The 26,814-nt window shown below is 37.5% G+C and overlaps 1 protein-coding gene across 1 annotated transcript in view; it reads right to left on the reverse strand.

Annotated features, from left to right (window-relative positions):
* Positions 1 to 26,116, reverse strand: part of cdkal1 (CDK5 regulatory subunit associated protein 1-like 1) — a 392,997-nt gene extending 366,881 nt beyond the window's left edge. The window contains exons 1-3 of the mRNA XM_084385852.1: positions 25,924 to 26,116; positions 20,983 to 21,143; positions 13,454 to 13,566 (exon numbers count right to left, since the gene is read on the reverse strand). Coding sequence (XP_084241978.1) covers positions 13,454 to 13,566; positions 20,983 to 21,140 — 271 coding nt within the window. The 5' untranslated portion in view covers positions 21,141 to 21,143; positions 25,924 to 26,116. The remainder of the gene's footprint in view (positions 1 to 13,453; positions 13,567 to 20,982; positions 21,144 to 25,923) is intronic.
* Positions 26,117 to 26,814: the final 698 nt, after the last annotated feature.

The following is a 26,814-nucleotide window of genomic DNA, read 5'->3' on the forward strand; positions in this document are numbered from 1 at the left end:
ATTCAACAAAACTAAAAACCAGTTAAGGTATGGGAAATAAACACAGAATTTAGCTTCTTGCCATTTGCATATTGCCCCTGGAGGCTGTTTGTAATCACATGCAAATACCAGCACTGCTTTTATTTTTAGAAAAAGAGAACCTGCAAACACCAAAGAACTAAATGCTTACATGAGCATGAGTACAAACAGAATATTATCTGACTTGTATGAAAGAAGGTGAATGATCTCCTCCAGATGAATGAGGGACAGACAATGGGGACTGGAAAAGCAGGCATAAAAACATTTTGAAAAGAAAAAACCTCAGTGAATGCTGGCTTCAGATTACAGCCGCTCAAGCAACGGATATCTAGCCTACTGTACATGCATCTGCAACATGCCAACTGGCCTCCCCCTAACTGAAAAAAATAAAGCCAATATGTAGATTCCTGTTTAAACTGAACACACAAGCCTTGGCTGATCATTTTCAAGCATCCAACAGAGCATCCACCCATAAAGATCAATGGGATCACAATGTGAAAGGTGGACATCCAGTCAAACGAAGTCTGAAGACTCAAAGCACTCTTGCGAGACCATGTCTTCCTGTCTAAATTATGAAATCACAATAACCCCCTCAGAGGCAGCTATGAATCCAAACTGTTTTATTAGCAGTGTTCTTAAGAAGCTGGGAAAATGTTCATGAGGTTTTTGCAGTCATGTCCATCTTTTTTTTTTTTTTTTTTTTTTTTTTTTATTGCAAGTTAAAACATTGTAGCTTATACAAGGTAAAAGATCAATGTCATATATACACATACAGAAGAGAGAGGAACATACATAACACCCCCCAAAAAAAAAGGAGAGAAAGAAAAGAAAAGAAAACAACTAAATATAAATATCAATATAGTGAAGTATGCAGGTACATTGGTAAGTTTAAGCAATGAGATATTTTAGTGATATAGATAGAGGCAATTTTCAGAGATCATAATAATTGTGACAGAGTTTGTAGTAAAAGTAGTATTCATACTACTATTAATAATAATAATAATAATAATTAGAACAAAAATAATAATAGTAGTAGCAATAGTAGTGGTAGTAGTGGTAACACTCATATTCATGATAATAATAGTAGGGGTAGTAGTAGTGGCAGTACTGTAATTACAATAATAATACTAATACCATATTTTAGGCCATTCAATACAATTATTGTAGATACACATTATTCTCTAGGCCTGGGGGCCACTCTACTACTGCCAGTGAGCATAAACAACAGACCCCCCCAACAAAGACACCTCCCTCAGATTCACCGATCCACCTGGCCCCTCCCACCACCACCATCAGTGACACCCAACCCCAGCAGTTAAGCTTCTATGTTTCGCTGAGTCTTCCTCTGCAGAATATGCTATATGGCACCATTACAGGCACCTCCAGACCCAGCTCACCTAGTCTGGTTGTGACCTGACAGGACCAAAGTCCCAATTAATTATTTATTTATTTATTTATTTATTTATTTGGTTAGTCAAATTTTGGTCAGTCATGTCCATCTTGAATTTTCACTGATAGTTAGGGTTTGATTAAACAGGTTGCAGCAACACAATGATTTAAAATAAATAAATAAATAAATAAATAAATAAAAAAGAAGAAAGCATTCCCTCTTCCGGTTAAAAAGAGAAGTAAAAAAAAAAAACAATCTGTATAAATATGGTTTACTGTCATGAATCACTGATAAATCACGCCATTGGACATCACAGGACAATTTCAAATGAACGTGAAGATTTCATTTGCAGCTCAAAACCTAATTTATTGGAAGCATTTATCTTAAGAACCTTTCATTTTTATAATTTATTTCTATAAGATGTTTAGCCTTCTAACCTAATGCTTGCAGATTAAAACATAAGTGTTTGATTTATTATACCACAACAGCAAAGAAGTGTCTTTATAGAAATTGTACAATTTATATTTTGATATAAAATTAAATGGACAGCAATATATTTAATCATGTCTGGCAATTTGAAAAATGTATTTTTTTGTCTATAAAAGTTATATAAACATTTACTGATTTATAAGCATTTCACAGATTTCTACACTAATTATATAAAACTAAACTGTCAGTACACAATAGTTATACAAATGAACTAGATCTATGCATTTATTTCCATTCAAAGAAATGGAAACTGATAGAAAAAGATTGGCTTAAAAGATTCATTTTCATGTGGCTCCATCTAGTGGATAACATTAACATCACAGCATTCAGTTGAAATGGCGAGTTTAAAGGGATTAGAATTTGTTGTCCCAAGTATCATAAATTCATGAAACTAAGAATGTTTGCTCAGAATGACTACAATGGCGCATGATATAGGCATAATAGCCGCAATGGGCCATACCAGATACGAATAAAAAAAGTGCATCTGCTAAAAAGTGTTATGTACATCAAAAATCTTTTGATAATTTTTTCTCAACATGGTCTAGAGCTAATGTGTGCAAATTTTGGTGAGACAGGTCTGACAAACTGCTTAGGAGTGTCCGGGCTTAAAGCAAGGATTCAGAAGAAAGAAAAAAAAAATTGACTTGGTCAAAATCATTTTAAAGTTGCCACTTTGTGGCTGATTTTTACTCAAATTGGTCCACATTCATTTTCACAAGATGTACAAATATATAAATTATATCCATTTTTGTAATTGCTATATCGACTTCTATCTTTATCCTAAAAAATAATAGGCAGGAAATGTAATTAATAAAATTGTTCAATATAAAATATTTAGATGTAAAACAATAACATAAGATTGAAAAAGAATAATTCAACAAAAGTTTAATTTAAGTTTACTTACACCTATGAGTTGTATTTAATATCAATCAATTTGGGGCACAGGTTTTATAATAAGGTGGAGGGCTTCAAGGACAATAAATTAAATTAAATTCAAAAACAAGTTTAGAATAAAATCTCAAATCTATGCGTATACCGAATCTAAATTTGATACAAAATTGGGAATCGATTTTAATTTAATCTTGAGATTCCAAAACATTCCCACCCCTATTGTAGATGTATACTGCCCTACAAAGGCAAAAGACCTTAACTCGCTGGAGTGTGGAACTGAGAAAAATTACATTTTTCGTTGTCCCGCCAAATTAATTATAGGTAGGACACTGGAAATCTGGCAATTAGATGTTTTAGTAATGAAAATTATCTACATAAAATCTTGACCTCAAACTTGACTTTTGACCAATATTTTAAAGTTACTGTACTCTGCCTTTGTATTGTCAGCAAAAAGTGAGAAGTCACGCCATGGCAAAAGGCAGTAACTTCCACATTATCAATATTTGGTTTCTGATCACCATTGACAAAATCATTATAGTAACACTTCTATAAAATCTAGTGATCATGGCATTTATTTTGTATGATTTACAATTACTTATAGCCATTTACTTATTGCTATCCTGTGCTTTGTTTGCATTCTGATGGCATTATTAATACATTTGACATGACAAAATACCTCCATAGATATATTAGTCCAGCGTTGGCTCGACCGTGTTTAGGGCGGTGCTAAAGGCGCCGGTGAAGTTTTGGCACTCTGCCAGCCAGATGCATGAGTGTTTCAACCAGGTCTGGTACCTGAACTGGGTGAGGCGGGGCTTTAGTTCTTTGTTGTATTCATCTGCTACGGCATGTGTAAAAAATTTCTGTCAACTCTGCATATATCCTTGGCGATCAATATCGCGCGTTTATCGATGGAGCGGGTTCAGACCATAGGCTACTAAATGTTTTGACCGCGTTTGTGCAGGACAAAGCTCTGAGGACATCATGATACAGGGACTGACAGGCAGCTGTACAAAGTACACAGGCTACACCGTAATTTCAATTTTAATGGACAGTAAAACATAGGCAGATAACCATACAATCTGATAGGTAGCATTATTTGATAGAACACCGGCACTGTAACTTCATATTGACGCACGGCTAAACAAAGGCAGAGTACCTCAATTTGAGCATTCCAAAACAAAGCCAAAGAGCGGTAACTGGTGTTACGGCGTTCTGCCTTGGTTTCTCATGGGCTTTTGGAAGTTACTGTTAAGACAACTCATTATTTTCACGAAAAAACAACAGAATTGACTCAAGATACTTATCCACATGATAAAGAGGTCTTGAATGTGCCAAAAATATCAATAACTCATTTTCGACCAAAAACTAAGTTACGGTCTTTTGCCTTTGCACGGCAGTATAGCACTAGCATGTTTCTTGGAAAGACAGAGCCTCTTCCAGTAAAGGCACCAAGCCTTTACTGAATACACCAAGCAAAATCGACATTTCGAACAAAATCAGGCCAAAACGATGTTCACTTTGTGTTTGTTTCAGGAGTTTGAAAAGGCTTGCCAAAGAGAATTTTCCGGAAAAGTAATGGCTGGTAAACGCCCATTGGTCCGTGGTGATCACGTAATAGGTAGGTGTGCACGGAGGCTCCGTCTTCTTTCACCTGGAACTCTTCAGTCATACTCCGTCATTTATGGTCATACAGGCTTAAGAAATATAAAAAAATAAACTGTAAAATGTCTACTAATGTGTCCACTTACAATCGAAACAAAACATTGCGCTTTTGTAAAATAAAGAAAGTAAATAGGGTGTGCTTTCTGCCTCTCCGTCTCCGTGAACTTTTTTTCTGGAGCACGTCTCTAAACTTAAACAAAACTCAGCGAATACTATTCACCCAGGCATGAGCAATATATCTTTATAATCATTTTAAATTATTATTTTTACTTTAATATTTGACCACAGCTTTATAATACAAATGCTACAACGACTAATTTCTTCAATATCATAACATGAGAACATCACAACTTGCAAAATCAAAGAGTTATTACTACTACTTTTTAAATCAGGATGACCTGAAATGTGCCTTTCAAAAAATATTGACATTCACATTTATCTATCATGACGGCAGAGAAAATGTTTATTAAATGTCAACAGTGTTAATGTAAAAGTGTCATTTTCAGGCTAATGTTCTAAACAAAGGTACACAAGTAAGAATATTCATTGGGATAACATCCTGTAGCACAAGCTGCTTTGAAACAATCTGTATTGTATAAAGCGCTATAGAAATAAAAGTGACAACTTTTATAGCGACCTTACTGTGTCAGTGAAACATGGGTTGTGGTTGCGGAGCCTCGTCTAAATGCTATCATAATGACTAATTTCTTTAATACAACATGAGAACATCAAAACTTGCTGCTAGTTACCCTATGGGTTGCACCTAGCATATATCCTTAATGTCATCTGTGTGCAAGTTATACAAGAACAGAAAGCAAGCTATAATTGATAAAGGTTAACTAAAGTCTGGGTAATGGCCACTACTTGATTTAGGCCTCCAGTATATCTTGATTTACCATTGATGCTAATAATAACTGTTTGTCACCATTGCCTGTCACAATAACAAGTTAAGAATATTTAGATACTGGAATAAAACCTTTGCTAAAAGTAAAATTTGATTTTTCCCTTACCTTCTTTTCTCAAAGTAAGGGTGCACACAAAAAAACAAACCCTACTTAGCAGTCAGATGTCCATGTAAACAAAGGCACAGATGCCTCAACACCCCATATCTGCTGCTAAATCTTTATTCTAGAGGAGTATTTTTTTTAAAGTTTAACTGTTCTGACTTGTCCAATTTTCAGCATCAATTTTTCATCCTGCATCAAAATCCTGTCTATTCATTGTATGTATTTGAAATATGGAGTTTGGTTCTGTTTTAATGTACCTAAAATAAAAAGTTTAATATACAGGTTTGTAGCTCTTAATTTCTTTTTATTAATTAACCACTTGTAAACTTATGTTCACTTTTCTTTTTTTTATAAAATTAGGATTTGTATTAAATATATATTCATTGAGTCGAAATCAAAAATCGAATCGAGAATCGAAATCGAATCAAATTGAGAGCATGCGAATCGAAATCGAATCGAATTGTAACATCTGAATCGATACCCAGACCTATACATTCCAGTGCATTTATTCAATAAAGTTACAACACATCACAATATAATAAGTGGATTGTCTGAAAGAGACTGAAACGGAGCGAGAAACATCCAGTGTGTTCAAGACCGCAAAACTGCAGATTCCATTTCAACAGGTTACATCTCATTGAAATACTTAATCACTCAGACCTATTGTGAAGCGTGCACACAGCTGACATGTTGACATTCGCTGCTTGGATTCCCCTCTGCCAGATTGGTCCAGATACAGTGTTCAAGTGCAGTAAAACTACTAAATGCATTTAAAAAAAGTGCATTTGCTGGAAGGATGTGTATTAACAGAGCACAACATGCAACAACTGTCATTTGGACGGCCACACTACTAGGATGGTTCGATGAAGATGGATGTGCTTTCGACTGCTAGCCTATTCACTCTCCACCTGGCTGTCTGTGTGCTTCAAGTGCTCTCACACAAGGAGAAATTCATCTAAACAATTAAACCAAGCAAGCAATCAGGTCACACCTCCAATAAACCTCTAATTTACAACATTGACCAGACGTTCCAGACATCTGGGTGTTTCGGCTGCATGAACCACATTTGTATGTAACACTTTCTCTTCCCAGAAAGGAGAAGCGGAGACATTCTGACCTGATAGAGTGAAAAGGAACAACATTCCTGTTGATCGGCCCTGACAGTGAGATCAGTGAGAGGCAGATTATGGCCCTCAAATCCCAGAGTATTATTGATGAGGGATTGGTGAACCGTCATGGCAGTAAACCCAGATCTAAACCATTTAGTGCTTTGTAAGTGATCTGCAATATTTTACGTATACAATGTTTTAATAGGGAGCCAATGCAGTGTTGACAGAACCGGGCTAATATGTCATACTTCCTGGTTCTGGTAAGAACTCTAGCTGCTGCATTTTGGACCAGCTGTAGTTTGTTTATTAAGCGTCCAGGGCAACCACCCATAATAGCATTACAATAATCTAGCCTTGATGTCATGAACGCATTAACTAATTGTTCTGCATTTTTTCATTCGAGAGCATATGACGTAATTTATATATATTTTTAAGATGAAAAATTTGGTTTTACAGATACTAGACACGTGACTTTCAAATGAAAGATTGGTATCAAAGAGCACACCCAGGTTCTTAACCGACGACGAAGACTTGACAGAGCAGCCATCAAGTGTTAGACAGTATTCTAGGTTATTACATCTGGAAGTTTTTTTGTCCAATAATTAGAATGTTTTTTTCAGAATTAAGTAGTAGGAAGTTGCTAGTCATCCAGTTTTGTTTTTTTATATCAGCCATGCATTCCTTTAATTTTGTGAATTGGTAAGTTTCGTCAGGGTGTGAAGAAATATAGAGCTGTGTATCATCAGCATAACAGTGAAAACTAATGCCATGCTTCCTAATGATATCTCCCAAGGGTAGCATGTACAGAGTGAACAGCAACGGTCCTAGTACTGAGAAACATGAGCAGAGTTCTCTGAGGTTCCTAATATTTTGCTGCACACACTAGTATTTTTCTCTACCCTTAACCCCTTAAACTCAGACCCGCTTGAATTGTATCCCTGTGCTACCATTCTGTTAAGATAGAAAAAAAAGTATCTGTCTACCAATAGTAGATGAGTGGTCAGCTGGTTTCAGAGTTTTTGTGAGTGCTACAGCAACTGTTCTGACCTTTCCCCTCAATGTAATAACTCTCAGACCCCTGATTTGAGGCATGGGCTGATAGTCCAGAGCAATTTATTTCCAGATGTTGTGTGCGAGTGATGTTATTGGGGGGAGGCAGGACCTGCCCAACATGACTTAGCTTTTATGTATTTGAAGACCGTGGCAGTGTATGTATGCATGAACACATCTATATATACACACACATACGTATATACTGCCATGGTCTTCAAATACATAAAAGCTAAGTCATGTTGGGCAGGTATTTGAAGACCGATTACATTGTGCGTCAAGTTCAAGGGTTACTCTTTTGGTGTAAATCGATGAGTACGGTCGTCTGCCAGAAGCTAGTTATTTTAGTTGATAAAGATTTAAATATGGATATTTTTCTTACATGAACATGCCTTCAAAAATCACTTGAATCAAGTGAATCGCTTCACTTCAAAAGGACTTTTTTAACCCCCGCAGAGCAGTTTCGAGCACTTTAATCATAAATAGATGCGCTTTGATGGACTTTCAGACAGCCATTCACTCCCATTATCAAGGTTGGAAGAGCCAGGACATTTTTTTATATAACTCCGATTGTATTCGTCTGAAAGAAGAATGTCATATACACCTAGGATGACTTCAGGGTGAGTAAATCATGGACTAATTTTCATTTTTGGGTGGACTATCCCTTTAATGATACCCATCCCGATTTATAAAGGAGTACTAATACTAGGATATTGGCTGTTTTTTAGAACTTATAAAGCACATATTAATGCCTTATTCTGCAAGACCACATTCTACATCCTTTAATCCTACCCAATACCTAAACTTAACAACAACCTTACTAACTATTAGTTAGTTTATTGAGGCAAAAGTCATAGCTAATAGTTAGTTAATAGTGAGAATTGGAGCCTAATTTAAAGTGTGAACCAGTCCACCAAATTATTAAATTAATTATAGCATTGTGTACGTGACAGCATTGCATGATTATGTACATACTAGTATATAAAGCGCTATATAAATGCCTCATTCATGTAAACGAAATGAATTGTTTTTTTGTTTTTTTAACCGGTTCACTTAAACTGTCAGAAAGAACCAGTTTGCGGAAAAGAATCGGACTTCCCATCACTACACCCAACTACTAAACTTTTCTCATCTACAGATGAATGGTTCACAAAGACCAGTAAAGTGCAGCTCACATCTGAATGTGAGCCAATGCATGTGCCAACACCTATGCTCAGCAGGCTTTTTCTTCTAAATTCCCTCAATCCTCTTTTGCTGTTCTCAATCTACATCTCCTCTCTCCGGGTGTGGGAAGAAGGCTAGTCATAGTACTGAACACTTCTCCTGGCACCGAGGACTCTGAGAAACAGTGGTAGCTGCAAAAGCAAGCAGCAAGTTGCTCTGTAGCCAGTGAGAGGAGGAGGCTGTAGCGTCACAGCAGTTGTGCGCTTTCATTGGTCACCTCTGCCAGACGTAACATTGTGTAGAGATCGAATTCAGCCACTCATAGCACTGTGAACATGGTCTATTTTATGAATGAACAGTGAGACAAATACATAAATATACTGTTCATTGAAAACATGAAATCAAGCACACAGATGGTGTTCTAGTCTAAAACACCTTACAGAAAGGTATCTCTGAAACAATATATTTAAGCATTTATACCCAACACATTCTTAATAATGGTTTTCTCCAAAAGCATAAATAAAGTTTATGTGGTTAAAAAAAATATATACTGTAATACTGTCTATTTAAATCATTGTGGTATCCCAACCATCAGTGCTGACTTTCTATGAAGACAATGCCTGACAATCAAAGACAAGGAGATTTGGTCACTGCCGCTCATTTCATTTGTCAAGAGTGCCACCTACAGATGGGTTAGGGTTATGATTAGGATAAACCCTATGATTCAGACACTTAAAAGAGGAAAGTTTAGATATATATTCTTCAACATGCAAGCACAAAGTCAGAGTATGTGTGTGTGTGTAATAAATTATTAAACTATTTTGGTACACATTACTGCTTATGTTTTGATATCTTGGTGTAGCAATAAATAGATTAGATAATTATTTGCAGCATTTTAGTTCTTGCTTTAAACATTTTAATGTATTGGGCAACAACAGTTCTATGAATAAAATTATTTGGAATGAAAGTTTCAGAGCAAATGTAAAGGTCTTTGTCCCTGACTGAACATTACAGACAAATGAAAGAAAGGAAAAACAACTGTATATTTGACATCAAAAGCTTTAATGTTTCAGAGAAGATGATGATCACTCCAAATGAATTAAACTTTAAATTCCCTCAGGTTTAAAGCTTTAAAAACATTTACCCCTACAAATAGGTATAAACAGAAAAGGCAAACTGAGTAGAATGCAGAAACGAACAATCTGTGTTTGTAGTCAAAATCGCAAAGTGATGGGTTTTTGTAAGAAAAATATCCATATTTAAAACTTTATAAACTATAATCACTAGCTTCCAGCAACGGCCGTACGCGTGTTCACGAGAAAGTCATTGTGGCGAGCACGACGAGGTCGAGGACCGTGGGAGGACGGCGCGAGGCCGGTGGCGTGATTGATAATGAGCGACACGTGCGCGACGCACCGGTCTCGCATCTCTCACGGAGAAGCGGAAGCATAAAGGAGGAGCGACGACAGTGAAGAGCGAGAGAGGAACAGGCCTGTGTTTTATTTGATGTTCTGTGTTGCCAGCAGTCGTCCGTGAGGAGCTGCTGGCTTTTACTTTCATTTTTGTATTTGTTTTATTTTTGTCATTAAAAGTCTTTAAATGTTCACCGGTTCCCGCCTCCTTCTTCCCGTAACAACATACCTCATTACACTGGTGCCGAAACCCGGGAGGAAGGAGGAACGTGCTGTCAAAGAGCCCTCGCCGCTGTGGTGAATCCGCGGTGCCATCGTGGCGGGCAGTTTCCGTCGCCATGGACGCTCGAGGCGGTGCGCGGGAGGGAGTTGCCGGGGGGGACGGTCGAGCTCGCTGCTGGCCGTCTGGGTGCTGGAGGGGCGGCTGCCGTCCGTGATGGAGCGGAGGAGTCGCCGCCGTTTGCCGTGGGCCGGAGCCTGCTGCCATCTGCCATGACGGGGAGGAGCAGGGAACGGGGACTCTTGCCGACTGCCCGAACACTGAGGAGCCGTCGCCGTCCATCAGGCGGCGGAGGAGTGTCAAGCCGTCCACCGAGGGCTATCCAGCGCTACCGCCAGGCACCGCGGAGAAGATCGCCCAGCTGGTGTAGGGCCAGATGGCAGTCTGACCTGGCGTATGACGTAGCTCATCTTCTCTGATATCCAAATATTGGACATTATTTCCAAATATTGGACATTATTTCCAACATGAAAACAACTACTTGTTCTCTCAATGCAATTCCTATTAAGTTGTTCAAATATATACTGGACTCCGTTTTGCCTAGTGTACGTTCTACTTTTAACAGCTCCTTACAAAATAGCATTGTTTCATCCTGCTTAAAATAACAAACCTCAAATCTTCTGATCTTAATAATTATGGTCACATCTCAAAATTAACATTTCTGTTAAACAAGCTATCTCCTTACTTGGTTTCTATCAATATTCTGGATCCTTTTCAGTTTTAGAGCCAAGCACAGTACTGAGTCTATCCTTTTAAAAGTGGTAAACGCCCTCATATTATCTGTTGACTCGGGCAACTGTGCCATCCTTTTATTGATGAGGTTAAGTGCAGCCATCGACACCGTGGATCACCGCATCAGCTCTATTTTGGGTCCAACCTTGATTTCCCTGTCCATGCTCCATCTCTATTCTATTTTTGAGTACCATAAGGTCTTATATTTATGCAGATGATACCCAGCTTAATCTTCCTATAAAATCTGGAATGAACTCTGTGTCTTCTGTTTGTATGTCTAAAGGACATTAAAGGTTGGATGGATACAAATTTTCTCGAGTTGAATGAGAAAAAGACTATTCTGTTTTGCCCCTCACAACAACTAAAATTCCAGTGCTTACCTAGGTCCTCTTCAAACAAACATTCATACCCATGTCAAAAACCTGGGGGTTATCTTTGATCCTGATCTAAATCTGACAAACAAATAAATTATGTAGTCAGCACCAGCATATTACAGCTTATGCTGGGTACACACCAAAAGATAATCGGGCTGATTTTGGGCCGATTTCTCCCCTTCCAACAATCCTAGCTATGTCCCGATTATCTTGATGGTTTAACAGATTATTTTATCAGATTTTCCCTTGGTGTGAGGTGTGTTAAGAGTGTCCGAACCTGCTCGGAAGAACGTCGGAGCCGCTCCGATCGCGAATCGTAAATATTAAACATGTTTAATATTTACGATCAGAAATCCTGATGTGTGTGGGGAACTCCGAGGACAAACACGCGCACGCTCTGGAGATTATCACGTGAAACGAAACAATATCCAATCAGAAAGCAAGATGATGGAAGACACGGTCATTCTCTCACACACACACACACACACACACACACACACTTGCAGGAAGCTTAATGTTAAGATTTAGTATTCATAAGTGTAAATTTCGAGGAAACAAGCCTTTGTTTTTCATTTTAAGAGCGGATATTTTACAATACCTAAACACAATATTGGGTTTGAAAAATAAGAAAGCTGCAAAGTGCGTTTCAATCTGTAAACATTTTCAAATTTTTGTTTAACTTTTAAGTTTGTCACTGTTTATGTATATGTCTTTTTATGTTTGTTTATCGGCTTTACTCTTTGTACCCCCCTGACTGTAATTGTATAATTCTTAAAATCAATTTAAAAAAAAGATAAAAAAAAAAAAAAAAGCTGAGTGTTAAGGGTTCAGTGAGGTTCTATAGACTAGAGGGATTAAATAACTTTTTCTAAAGAGACAATAAATCTAATAAAGAATAAATAAAGACAATAAAGAATGAATATATTTCTGTATAAAAGGTTATAATGGTAGGTACAATGGTTTTTTCACGTGAATTTTCTGTGAAAATCATTCCAAACATTCCTGCATATCGTCCGTCATGCTTATTCTGAAGTCTCACGATATTTTGCGAGATTTCCTGTGTTCATAGTCGAGACTCTGGTTGAAAATCTGTTTGTGTGTGGTGTGCTGTCTTTGTCACATCATGGCACACCACACACTATAGGAGCAAAACGCTTAAATCTAGTATTTTTTGTCCTCATGTTTGTGGTCTGTCACATTTTGAAAATCTTATAAGATGTAAAAAATCTTTTGGTGTGTACCCAGCATTAAGGGGATTTGTAAGCTCAAAACTTTTCTATTTTCAATGATTTGGAGACTGTTATTCAAGCATTCATCTCTACTAGGCTTGATTACTACAGCGCTTTATGTTCCAAAATTAATCAGTTCTCATTTTTATTTCACTGTCCTGTGAAATAAAGAACCAACTTTGTATTGTGTATATTAGATCTTTTCTTATAATATTTTTTTTTTTTTATCATAAATTTTACTTCATTTAGGTTTATACATAACTGGTCTATATTATGTTATGTTATTATTCGTTTATGTTTTTGTTTTGTTTTTTTGCAGCATGATGCTCTAACCCTATGTTGTGCAGCACTTTGGTCTGCATTCATCTCGTTTTGGTTACACTTTATATTAAGGTGTCATTGTTAGTGTAATTATATATTTAAGTACTGAGTAATATTAATTAACATATTATAGGGTTAGGGTTTGGTTGAGTGCAAGTTGCATGTTATTATGCATAGTTTATTGTTATTACTTTGGTGAGTACATGTAACATATTTAACAAGGCCACTGTAAAATAGAGTGTTACCCTTGTTTTTAAAGTGCTATATAAATGAAATTTGACATTGAAGACAGCAGACAGCCTAATCTGTTTACACAGAGTACCTGTTATCTTATAGCCGCTGGCAGCCAACTGCCCCGCCATGTATTCCCCATCAGAGCTGTTGTGAGAGCAGCCCCACGTCCTCACCCAGATCTTCTGTGTGCCAGGAATCACACTGTAAATAAGGCAAAAGATTAAAGGTTTATCATCTATGAATACTTGCTGTCCAGGGTTGTTTGGATGTTATATTCTGATACACATGAAAAAAAAAAAAAATAATTTAGGAAAATCTGACTCTATACTGTAAAACAGTCATCTTCAAGATCATTTAATAGTGATTACATTGTTGTAATTCTGATATGGCCCACACTGTCAAACATTTATTTCCAAGCTTTATCCACTAGATGGCAATATTTAATCAGTGTAACTGTAACTATCACAAAATGATAGGTTTCATTCAGATATTTATTTTATGTAATGATGCACCAATCATGATTTTTCATGGCCGATTCAGATTTTTTATAAAAAAATAAAAAATGTAAAAATTTTGTTGCGGGTTCGATCCTCAATACCGACTGAGGTGCCCTTGAGGAAGGCGCCTAACCCACAAATCACTCACTGGGCACCGCAGCAAAAATGGCTGCCCACTGCTCTGGGTGTGTCTCTCCACAGTTTGTAGTGTGTGTGTGCGCATTCACTAATCACTACTCATACTACTGTGTGTGCACTAACTTGGAAGGGTTAAATGCAGAAGACAAATTCCGAGTATGGGTTACCATACTTGGCCTTCACATGTCACTTTAACAAGCATTTGAAATTAGAGGCAATCACTGAATTTAATCATGATCCAAACAAGGATGCTACACGCATGAGTTGTTTTTGATTCGTATTATTTCAACATTTAAAACAAAAACAGAAAGGCCTGAAATCAGATTTGTGAATTATGCTACATAAGAGGAATACACAATTGTAAAATTGAAAATTCCCTCGGTAACAGTAGGTGGCGCTTATGGAACAGTAGCAGTTTCTTTGCACCGCTGTACACAAAGCAGTGCTGCGCTTATAAACACTACAGTCAGTTCCTTTCAGAGATACATATAAACCCCCACCTCCAATTATTATTAGAGGGGTCAATGGTACATGCACTTTTACAAGTTGATTGTACTGAAATGTGTGTTGGCAGTGCCTGTACACAACCATCATAAAATGATAAAAATCCATCCAGTGTTTTTTTTTTATCTTCTTATATGTTTTCCCCTCTCTCAAATCAAGTCGTTCGACCTAGTGACGTCACACGGTTGGACGCCCCTCCCACGATTGTTGATTGACAGCAGCGTTTCAACACAGACCCGCCCTCGCTCGTGAGCGAGCTGTCTGTCATCATAGTCCGCACGTCATTGTTGATACGCTGGAGCACTGTCTATGAGCAGAATGGCGTCTAAGTGATTGTGGTGTTCTGTTCTTGGGTGTAATAAGGAACACAGCCGTCATTTTGATGTTCCAAATTCGAACCGCTGAAGATGCAGTGGCTGAGTTTTGTTTTCAAAGGGAATATTCCCCACGATCAACGTCAATGCTTTCATGTTTGCGCGAATCATTTCACACACCAGACATGTCCCCCCCACATTTCAAAATCTAAGTTTTGTCCCCCCCACTATTTCCCAATGTAAGATTTTGTTTTGCATTGCCTGCCTATCTCTGCCGATTTTGGAGTCTCCAAATGAATCCATTCTGCAACTTTTAAATACATAATACAAATTTTTTAAACGAAATTATAGGCTTAAGTGCAGGGTCCAAAAGTTGGTCGTTTTGTCGCTATGGTTACACCACACACACACACACACGCACACACACCGTTGGCGGTGCGCTCAAAGTCATCTGTCAGTTGTGCAGTTACCCAAAATCTCCTGAATGAAGATAAAACCCATCATGTCACTAGATGAAATAAAATCGACTAGCAAAAATACAGGAGGCCACCTTATTCTTGTTCAGCTGCTTAATCTCGTTGTCCAGTCGCCCATGATCGCGCACCGCTCGCGCATGCCATGCGCATCTAGGTAGGCTACTCAGAACTCCGACATGGATAAATGTACACAGCAATATATAATGAATGTTCCTGGGAGATCCGTAGTTGCGCGGGATGTGGAAGCGCGCAAAAGTTCCAGAACCTTCTACTGCCTTAAAAATAAAAAATTAAAAAATTAAAAAAACAACTCACGAGCTGCTGGCCGCCGCAGATCAATTTTGTCAAGTTCAGCACAACGTTGGTTGTACAAAAAGTGTCCTGGCCTTGAATGACAAGGTCAGGAAAATATGTTTGGCACAATGTATGGGTCACTATATCATAACAAGGTAATACAATGTGTAATCAAGTGATGTCAATTCCAGCGTTATGGACGTGACATTTGCAGTAAAAACTTGAAATATAAATTCTCAGAAAATGCATTTAATAGGCCTACCAATATATTGAAACTGTTTATATATCCATACTCCCTTAATAAAGAAATATCAGTCTACACATGCGTTTTATATTTAATATGAGGGAAATAGGCTACACATGCCATGGACATGACAAAAAATCTTTAACTTTTAGGTGGCAAAATATATTTTTTGTAATTCTGTGAATTAAACTGCAAACCAAAGTACTACCCACCGGATGAAGAAGGGTCGGCTCTCCACAGAACAGAACATATTCATTTTATTTTATTTTTCACGTTCGCATTTATGAGGAAAAAACAATGTCCGCAAGACTGAGCGCTCTGAAAGCGGCACTAAAAGACTGTTTCACAGGGACCTCAAACAGAAAGCACAAAGCCTTTCTTTAAAATGAATTTCGTTTTGTATTAATGATATCTTAATTTTAATCAATGTTTCATCAACCAATTGCTAGGATTTAATAATTAAGAAGTAAATATAGCAGACAATAGGCGCCGGCACGTGAACTGGAGCTCGTCTTACAAATGAACCGAAACTCAGCGTATAAGGTAGCCTACTTGCCTGACAGAACGGAGAAATATCTATAGAAAGCTTGAAATGTCTTATTTTAAACAGAACAATTCAAAACGAGAGAAAACAGACTGCTGCTTGTATAATCCGTATGAAATGTGCATTTCTCTCTGGCGCGTTCATTACTGCGAAGATCGCGAGTCAGCATCGTCAACTTCATCTATGCAGGGCACTGACACAGAAAACACTTGTTTATTAATAAACAATTAAAATGTCTCCTTGCTATATTTTACATATTCATAATCATTACTTTTGCTGGTTCTTTGTGACAGCTTTTAGGTGCTTTATTGGCAGCGCCACCCTTAGGAGATTTTTTTCAATCCCTGTTTTGGCAGGGGAAAAACTGATCAGAAAATGTAACGAAACGTTGTAGAAATGTAGTGGACTAGAAAGTATAATAATTGCTGCAAAATGTAACGAAGTAAAAGTCAAAAGTAGGCCTATGCACTATTGATTCTACTTAAGTAAAGTAACCTACAGACAGGTAAAGATACAACTACGTGAAAAATGTAGCCTACTTCAGTAAAGTAACGAAGTAGGCTATTTGTACTTCGTTACATTCCACCACTGCTGATTAACAGTAATGTAAATGCTAAATGTCCTAATACCTGTTGATACTACAACAATGCAAAGAATAGGCTATGCTCTTAACCTTGCAGTTTTTCACATATCTTGTAAGACTCAATTTCTCTATTTCTTTGTACAAAACTCTCCAGAAAATGCCATTTAATGGTTTATTTTTCAAAATTGCTCCTACGCCCCATGTCAGTATAAAGCTGGTTTTGCTAAGAAGCTTCTCCTGAAAAAATGATCGGTACCAACTATTCGTGTTCCTGCTGTACCTCCAGAAGAAGAAGTGAGTGTAACGTTTTATTAACCTTTATATTAATATTTATATTAATCTTTGCAAATCGTTAGCACGCTTCACGATGAATGCGGCTATTTTTACACTCAGGGTACATTAAGGCATGTTTTCTATGTACGACGTTCTCAATATAATTCATAATCCCACGTTTATAATGAACAACGCGTTATGGTTATTGTGTTATTACAAACGGTGTAAGCACAGAACAGAGGGGCGGGGTGAGCAAAGCTCATTATCATTTAAAGACACATGGACTTAAACGGCGTGCTGAAAACAGAGTTGTTTTTGACCAGGTAAAATGAGTGTTCTCTTACAATACTAATGAGAATTTTTAAATAAAGTATATTACAAACTTTTAATTTAGACCCTAAAGAATCATATTAGCTTGTACAAAAATGGCATTATATGACCCCTTTAATATTTTTTCTTCCTATATTTCGAGCATCACAAACAATGAGCTTGCTGTGCCTGGTAAAGCATTTGCTTTGCTGATGCATCTTGGGTTCTCTTCTTTGCGTCCGTCTTCGGCATGTCCCGTCTCTGGTCTGTATTAACATCCTGTTTACAGACTTCGCAATATTTCCATACAAATGGTATTTTGGAAAATTATTGTAATACAGTTTGTGTGCAAGTCCGGAATAGAGATCAGCCAAAATAAAACTAAAAACCGGTTTCGATTTATGGCCAGTTGACTGGTGCACCTCCATTTTTATGTTCGTTTCTGTTGTAACTTCATCTTCACAGGAGCCTACTGTTGCTATAGCGACAAATGCAACTTTAATGCCTATTTGACTGACAGATAAACTGCATTCTTACTTCAATATCCCCTTTTACACAGCAATTATTACAAATTAACGTAAAATTACCAGAATGACTTTTCTGGTACACAAATGGGCTGTTCACACATGATCTCTTAAAGGCCAATTCACATTGCAATGACAGTTTTTTATTGTATGTTATGGTGTAGGGCAGGGGTCACCAACTGGCGGACTCCGGTCCGAATCCGGACCGCAAAATGCGTCCATACGGACCGCGAAGCCTTTTGACATAATGAAATAAATAAATGCCGCTATTTTCTAATAAAAACACATTTATATCAGGCACATCAAAGTCAGCTCAGTAGAGCCGTTTGGGTCCAACAGCGCAACGGGTTGCTATGGTTGCTACTACAGTTACTATGCTCACTGTTGCTACGTTCAGACGCGCAGTCATGCGTGCAATGAAGAGAGCAGAGAGCGCGCAAACAATGGTATTTTCAAAAATGTGTAAAGTTGACGCTGAAAACCGAGTTTTCCGAGATAATTGGTGGGAAAATACGCATTTATTCTTCCTGCATCGAGCTGTAACTGTTACAAGGCCCGTGTGTCTCATTTGCTCCGAGTCTGTCGCGGTTGTCCAAAGTCAGTGGAAACATTAAATGTCATTACGAAGCTAAACATAGACACTTAGAGGAAACTTATCCTCAGCAGTCCGAGGTAAGGGCGCAGAAAATAAATGAGCTCAAAGCCCAGTATGAGCGATCTACACGGGTCGTCCTCTCTCACTCATTCGCCGCCCAACATCGAGCATATGAGTGTTCACTGAGAATACAGTGAATTTTAGACAATTTTATTTAAATTTCATAAGAGGTTATTTACATTTTTATGGACTACAAAATAAGAGATAAAGGGTTTCTTGCACTTTTTCATTTTTCCAACACTGGTGGCACTATTTTTTGCATGTGTTTCTGAATGATATTGCTGATTATCTTTACCAATACAACTTGAAGCACAGAAGAGAGCAGTGTTCAACATTAGATACATTTAGTTAAGTAGAGACAATACAAGGAGGTTTGCGTTGATTGTTAATCTCAGTTCAGCCGAAAAAAGCACTTTAGTTTTCCTTTTAAGTTGTTAATGTTGAAATTAATGTATGTTTAGTGCAGATTTAGAGATGAAGGCATTTTGCACAGTTTCCTTTATCATATTTTTGTCAGACATTGTTACTGGTTGAATTCAGATATTTTCTACCAAATCAACTTAAAGGACATAACAGAACAGCATTAAAAATAGATCAGTTTTGTGAAGGATCACTTATGGCTGCTTATACATATGAAAAGACATGTTTATCCATAACATTATATTTTGTTCAATAATAATAAAAAAAAATTATCTACACTCATTTCTTTAGTCTGGTAAAACCCATCAATTCATATTTTTAGGTATATAATTGCCCGGACCTCGGCTGGTGAGGAGGGTTCATTTACTGGACCTCAAGCAATTTTAGTTGAAGACCCCTGGTGTAGGGCTTTGACTTTTGCCCAAAAATCATATTCGAAGTTTGTTTGTTTATTAATTCTAATATTCAAATATTTATTAATAATATTTTGACCATTAAAATGCCTTCAGTAAGACATATTGGTATCAAACTTAAGTTGTATATGTTCTGTCCACCAGAGGGCAGTGTATCAGTCAATGTCAATAGGCAGGCAATGATGTTTTCAGAAAAAAAAAACACTGTCAGGACTGTTTTTTTTGTTGTTTTTTATGGACTTTGTCCTTACTCATGATTTTTCCCTGTTTCTTTGGTAACCCAAAGTAGCGCCACACGTTGCTTTTCAAATTGTCAGGAGTGTAGATTTCGAACTCCTATGCTGCGTTCCAGTCCAAAACTGTCATGCCCTTCACTTGCTAACTTCCCTCCGTCTCGTTCACTCGGATGTACGTCATTGCATACGTGTACCCACTACTGGCGGAAACTGCAATGGGCTGAATTGGAACGTCCTAAGCCCCTGATCACTTGGAATCAACTATGGAGTTGATTTATTATTTACATTTGTTTTCCATTTAAGAATTTGTTTAATGCAGCATCCAAATGTATATATGGTGTTTGGGTTGTTTTCAATTTAAAAAAAAATTAATTAATATATCAGAGTTGTTTGTTGTGGTGGTGATTAGACGAGATCTATGGTGACGTCACAATCGTACTGCATTGTGGGACATATAGGTGCCTGAAGTGTACATATGAAGTAGACTCGCTCCCTCTGTCAAAATCGAGGGAACGAGGGTCTGTCCATCTAAACTTTCCTCGTCCACTCCACGAAGTGGAACGCACTTCAAAATGGCGGCAGGGATTCCCCCGAGGGGAAGTGCTTAGGGAAGTTCGCAAGTGCGTGTCTAAAAGTGGACTGGAACGCAGCACTAGTCAGGCGTGGTTGTTGTAGGCGTTGGCGCGGCCATTGTTTTGGTATACAAAATAGGCGCTAACCAGGACGCTAACGTCACCTACAGAAGCCCAGATGACCAATAATAGCCTTGCTAATGAGCTCGCGATTCACAACTTCACCAGGCGTGAAAAAGCCTCGGAATCGGAATTGAAAACAACGTTTACAAGCAAACACATTTGCAAAAAATAATGCCCATAACAGGTTCGAATATTAAAGGATGCCTAATATTCGTACGAATATCATTATTTTTTAAATATTTGAATTATATTCGAATAACGAAGTTCGGAGTCAAAGCCCTATTATGGTGTAGCTGAATGTTTACATACAGACACAATATTTGCATAAAAATAAACAGATGGAAAGTCAGCAAATAAGATGTGCAACACAACTTCATCACAACAGCACCTGAGCGCACCAATAGGTCTGTGAAATCTTGACAATACCTTTCATACAGGGTTAGTTTAAAGAGAGGACCAAAGTGTAATGTGACTGCATGTGACAGTTGTGTTTCTGACCTGTCTGTCAGAAGCTCCTCTCCTGCAGGCTGTTGCTTGTGCTTGCGTGCGCGAGGCACAATGCTTCTCCTGGCAAACTGGCGCTCATGAGGAGTAGGGTCATAGGAGGTCACCATATCCTCAATATCATCAACAAGAGAGTCACAAGCAGACGGCATGATCTAATGAAAACAAATGCACTAGATGAAATACCGCAGAGTAATTCTGTAAAAATAGCATACACAGTCGATTACGGGTGGGACAAAATATCGACAGAGTAACATATTGTCCTTCATGCAAAAGGAGAATCGATATGCTGGCGCCAAATATTTATATTTTAATTAATAAAATAAGGCGCTCTAAATGGATTTGCCAGCTCCAAGCATCGCTACTTCATGGCTCTTCGAGGTGGTGCTCAACACATGAATGAGGGAAACATGAAACATGAACATAAGTTAACTAGCCTAAGAAAAAGAGGTTTTTAATGGGATAGCAGATAGCAGTGTGAGTAAAATAGATGCCCCAGCCATGTTTAAGTCCAAAGCTGGACCCACTTCAGCTTTTATACCATTGATTGGACAAACAAAATTGACGAGTATGTGATATACAAGAACTGCCAGGTAAATGTAAAATGCACAGGTATTACCACAAACATGCAAAGCCACTTGCAATGCCATCACCCTGATCTCATTAAAAAGGTTCAATTTACTTAAATTTTACTTTGTAAAAATGTCTAATGATCTATTACTAGCTGCTGATTCTGGTCTTTTATCAATACTTACACTTCTTGATCTTAGTGCAGCATTTGATACCATTTCACATTCTATACTCTTAAGAAGACTGGAATCTATTGGAATTAATGGTATGGCTCTAAGCTGGTTTCGTTCCTATCTCACAGACCGCATTCAATTTGTAGCCAAGTCAAATATTTCTTCTGTGGTAATAGATAATTGCCCTGTTCCTCTGTCTAATCAGGTTAAAAGTTTGGGTGTCATTCTTGACAGAACTCTTGTCTTTTGAAGCTCATATTAACAATGTTACCCGTTCTGAATTCTTTCATATTAGGAATATAAATCGTCTGCATCCAGTCCTTTCACTCAAGAGCACTGCTATGTTTGTGCATGCCCTTGTAACATCACGAATCAACTATTGTAATGCTTTGTTTTATAGGCTTCCTTCCAAATTCATAAATTAAAGTTGGTACAAAATGCCACAGCTTGAGTTATTACCAAAACTTCCATTTCTGAATATATTTCTCCTGTTTCACAAAATTTGCATTGGCTCCCAGTTAAAGTCTGTGTAAATGTAAAAATGTTACTTTTAACCTAGAATATCAAAATCAACTGCTGGCGGTAGATCCTTTTCCTTTTTAGCACCAAAACTTCCTAACATTGTCCGGGAAGCAGACACACACTGTCAGTTAAAATCTAGACTAAAAACATCTCTTTGACCTAGCAAACACATAACACATTATAGACTTCTATGTTAATTCAATGTTAGGCTGCATAGATTAGGTCACCCGGAACCGGGAACACTTCCCATAAATCCTGATGTACTCGTTGCATCATAAGAAGGATGGCGTCTACGCTAATATTAGTCTCTCTGTTTATCCGAGGTTTACCGCAGTCCGCCGGATCCAGGCCGTATCCAGATCTGATAAAGGACCTGCGCCTGGACACAATGGCAACGCAGTCCTGAAGTGTCAAACAGTCTCTCCCCTGTGAAGGCTTCCTTCTCTTCCCTTTACCTCAGTACAGATAAAATATTGTCGGGATAATTCCGCTTTGCGTGGCAACGCAGACACGACAAAAAAATTCTGTATTATACATTTTTAAGGCCAGACAAGTAGTTTATTGAGGGTTGATTTGTACACATATATATTCAAATGCTAATACCTTTGGACTGAACACCTAATGCGCATGTCTGTGTTTTCGCGGGTTTGCGTTTTTGAGGTTTGCGCAGAGATAACGGATAATCGTTTGCACCTTCGAACCTATTTCAAGGAGTGCATTCTTGAGACACCAGGCACTGTTTCATGCGGATGGGCGGCCAGAGCACGTCAAGGACTTTCCTGTTAGAACGGTGTTGTTTTAGCACTAAGTTAATAACTAATGATCTTCGCCAACGGAAGTGAATCAATTAAAACTAACTTTTGCTGGACAATAACTTTATCATAGAGCTGTTGTACAGCCTTAACAATCTGTTACGGTAATTTCCTATTATGTAAAGCTGTTTTGAAACAATCCATATTGTTAAAAGCGCTATATAAATGAAGGTTACTTGATTTGACTTGGAAGAGCAAGGACATTTTTTAATATAACTCAGATTATATTGGTCTGAAAGAAGAAAGTCATTACACCAAGGATGGCTTAAGGGTGAGTAAATCGGGGGTAATTTTTGGGAGGACTATCCCTTTAATGACGTCATCAGCGACTAGTCGACTCGACTTTCATCATATACATTTAGACTTTAAAGGGCACCTATTATGCCCCCTTTTACAAGAAGTAAAATAAGTCTCTGATGTCCCCAGTGTGTATGTGAAGTTTTACTTCACTGCTATGTTCATTCTTACATCCAACAAAACACCTCAATCGCTTAGGAGACATTCTTGTCTACAGCTGCTCCAGCGTCGAAACAATGGCGGACTGTGTACAGCTCACTCAGGGCGGGTCTATGCTAAAACTGCAGTGTTCGTTAACAGACGTGGGTGACGTCACTTTGCCCAGAATCTGTGAATGGCTTGTTCGTAGACAGTGCTTATGATTTATGAAAAGAAAAAACACAGGGTGGATTTTTATTATTATAGAGTGGTTGTTTACATACATTGCCAACACACATTTATGTTCAAACACCACCATGTAAAAGTGAATTTTACATAATAGGTCCCCTTTAAAAAATCTGAAGTCGTTTTAGCGAGTAGTAGTACTGACCGGCATATAAACTGGCCAACCATCGATAAGTTATATATGATCTAGCCAATGAGATTAGATCTTTTGGATTTAATTCTCAATTTCCTGAGACAGAGTGAAGTTGACTAGATCAATTTGTTAGAAATTTCCTAAAAAAAAAAAAAAAAAAAAAAGTAAACACCCTCAGCCATTACTTCAATAGCAAGTAGCTGCTTCAGGTATCTGTAACGTTACGTATAACTTATTGATTGCATTGTAGTTTGGTTAGAATACTGATCTCAACATCTGTCAAATAAGGCTATTTGCAGCTTCTTTTTTTCTAATTCACTTTTAAATTATGAGTCTGCTTTGCAGTTTTGAACATCTGACGGCAGCGCAGTCTTTTTAAAACACACGTACAGAGCGATTATACATAAACACTCCGTGTGTAGTTTTATAAGCATGGTCTGTGTCAGACTTTTCTTCATGGCAACAATTTAATGAACAAGAAGTTAATATTAAGTGGCTTAAAGTGTAGAGACAATTTTTGTCAGATTTTTTAATAGTATTTTTTATTTATTTTTTGCTGTATTTCCCCAACAAAAATGGTTCCAAACAAAGCCATGTTGCGTGGTTTTCAATCCGATCCAGTGTTCACATGTCCTATTATCAAAGAACTACAAAAGGTTTAAACCACCCCTTACGGTCCAAATTTATTTTTAAATTTGACCAATTCGTTCAGAATGGCGTGGTAACGTGACTTTTTTATTCCGACTGTGGAACTAGTCCGATAACAAATTATTTTGTAAACACTGCTAATGATTCACTAACCCATTCATAAAGACAGTCAGTTGCTTCGTTCCTGAACGAATCAACCTTTTTTTAACTGAAATCGAATGAATTGGAGTATTTGCACAACAACGAGGTGCTAAAAACATTGTGTAAAGAAATACGCACATACGCATTATTTTACTCTACAGTGCACTCCAGCCAAACACACATGCCTATAGACATAAATTACATAATTTATACTTTTTTTTTGTCCGATTTTCATTCCAAGGATGTTAATCTTGATAATACTGTATTATTACTTTGTCTTCTGGGTAAATTTCATCTTCACAAAGGCAGCAGAAAGATTCACTTTAATACCAATTTTAGAATGTTCTCCTCTGATATAAAAGTGCCGTTTTACTTCCTTTAATAAAATGTCAAAACCTTTTAACTAGGTTTCGAAAACAAACTGATCCATGAGTCTGTTGTAAAGAACCTTACATTTTTCATGCCGACAAAATGTTAGATTGTGTTGATTTGTGCAATTCTTATAACCACTAGTGATGATGTCGGTATGCTGTTAATATCTGTTAAAAAAAAAAAAAAAATATCTAGAAAAAAAAAAAACTATATCTAAACACATCATAGCCTACACATGTGCAGAACGTCACCGTTTTCTCAGATTCTTGTTTTTGTAGTTTGCACGGAGATAAGGGTTTCGTTTTCAAAAATGTGCACTTTGAATCCCGTTTTTTAAAAGACGACATAAAATGTCTTACATTTTTAGTTAAAAATGGTGTCATGTAAACAGCCCCTAAAAGACCCAATGGCTCACTCGTTAAGGACGGTGATTTGCCGCCACCTACTGGCGGTTTTTGTTTAATATTTAAAAGTACCATTCTATTTTTTCTAGCACTTCATATCCTATATTCCAATTGTATTATTGAAAACATTAATCACATAGCATTTTTTATGCAACTGAAGGCTAATTGAAGTTTTATGCATACAAGAGCAAATATAAGCGTAACCTGCGTTTTTAATTCTAACGTTACTTGGCTTTAAACCAGTGTTTGTTTGTGTAAGTTACACACGTGTGTGTTTGTATGGTCCTTTGACTGGTATATCTTTCTTTGTAAGAATACGTTTTCAGTTTAACTCGATGTGACTTTTAAACATACCTGAGTCGTGTATTATGACACATGTCATGAATGTGTCTAGGCTAAGCCCCGGATATCCACTGAGGAAAACCCATGTGTTTACCTCAAACAAACTCTATATAGACAGTCCAAGAGTGCGTACTTACTGGAAAGACGCCAAAATCAATCGTATTGGGAAACACTGAGAAATCCGTGGGAGTTTGAGGGAAGATATAGAGTTGTTCTGCTCTTTGATCGGTTATATTCGCGTTGTTTTGCTTTCAGAGCGCCATGCTGACAAATTTCACCTTTAACCTCGACGCAATACGGCAAGTATAAGAGGACAATCCTCAAACTAGTGATGGGCACTTTCGAAACACTAGGGGCGTTCCGATTGACAGGGGCTGTGTTCGGAATGGCACACTAACTTGCTGCTCACTGCCCTGTGGAGCATACAGAATAGTGTGTGAAATAATATGCAACAAATAATGTTTCAGAGTAGCCTAGTATACTAAAGTGTTGTCACATGACAAAACAGCTGTCAAGTTGTTATGAATGAATGTGCTAACCATTCTTTTGTAAAGGCAAACCTGAGTGAAAGTCTGCATCCGAAACCGCATAAACAGTAGGCTATGTGATAAAAGAAGTGTGTCCGAATTCACAGTACACAGAAAAGAGTAGGCAAAAAATACCTACTGTGGATTCTGAAGTGTGCATGGGGTGCGGATTACACAATGGTCTTCAGGGGGGTCAATGATTTTGCACAGTGTGCACTGCATATATGTATATATATATATATATATATATATATATATATATGTGTGTGTATATGTAGGCCTTTACTTTACTTTATTTTTAAGCCTTTTTAGGGGACAGTTTTTATAATTAGCCTACCTAATTAAAATCTACTTGAATCTGCATATTTGTGTTGTTTAAATACCTACATTTACCCAGTTACTTTAATCAATCACAATTCTACAGACTGTTACCAATTAAATATTTTTCAACCATCAACTAAAGCCATTTTTACACTGCGAAGGTGGAACAGAAGCTGCATC

Source organism: Rutilus rutilus (assembly GCF_951802725.1).
Source record: "Rutilus rutilus genome assembly, chromosome: 17".
In the NCBI taxonomy this organism is placed as follows: domain Eukaryota; kingdom Metazoa; phylum Chordata; class Actinopteri; order Cypriniformes; family Leuciscidae; genus Rutilus; species Rutilus rutilus.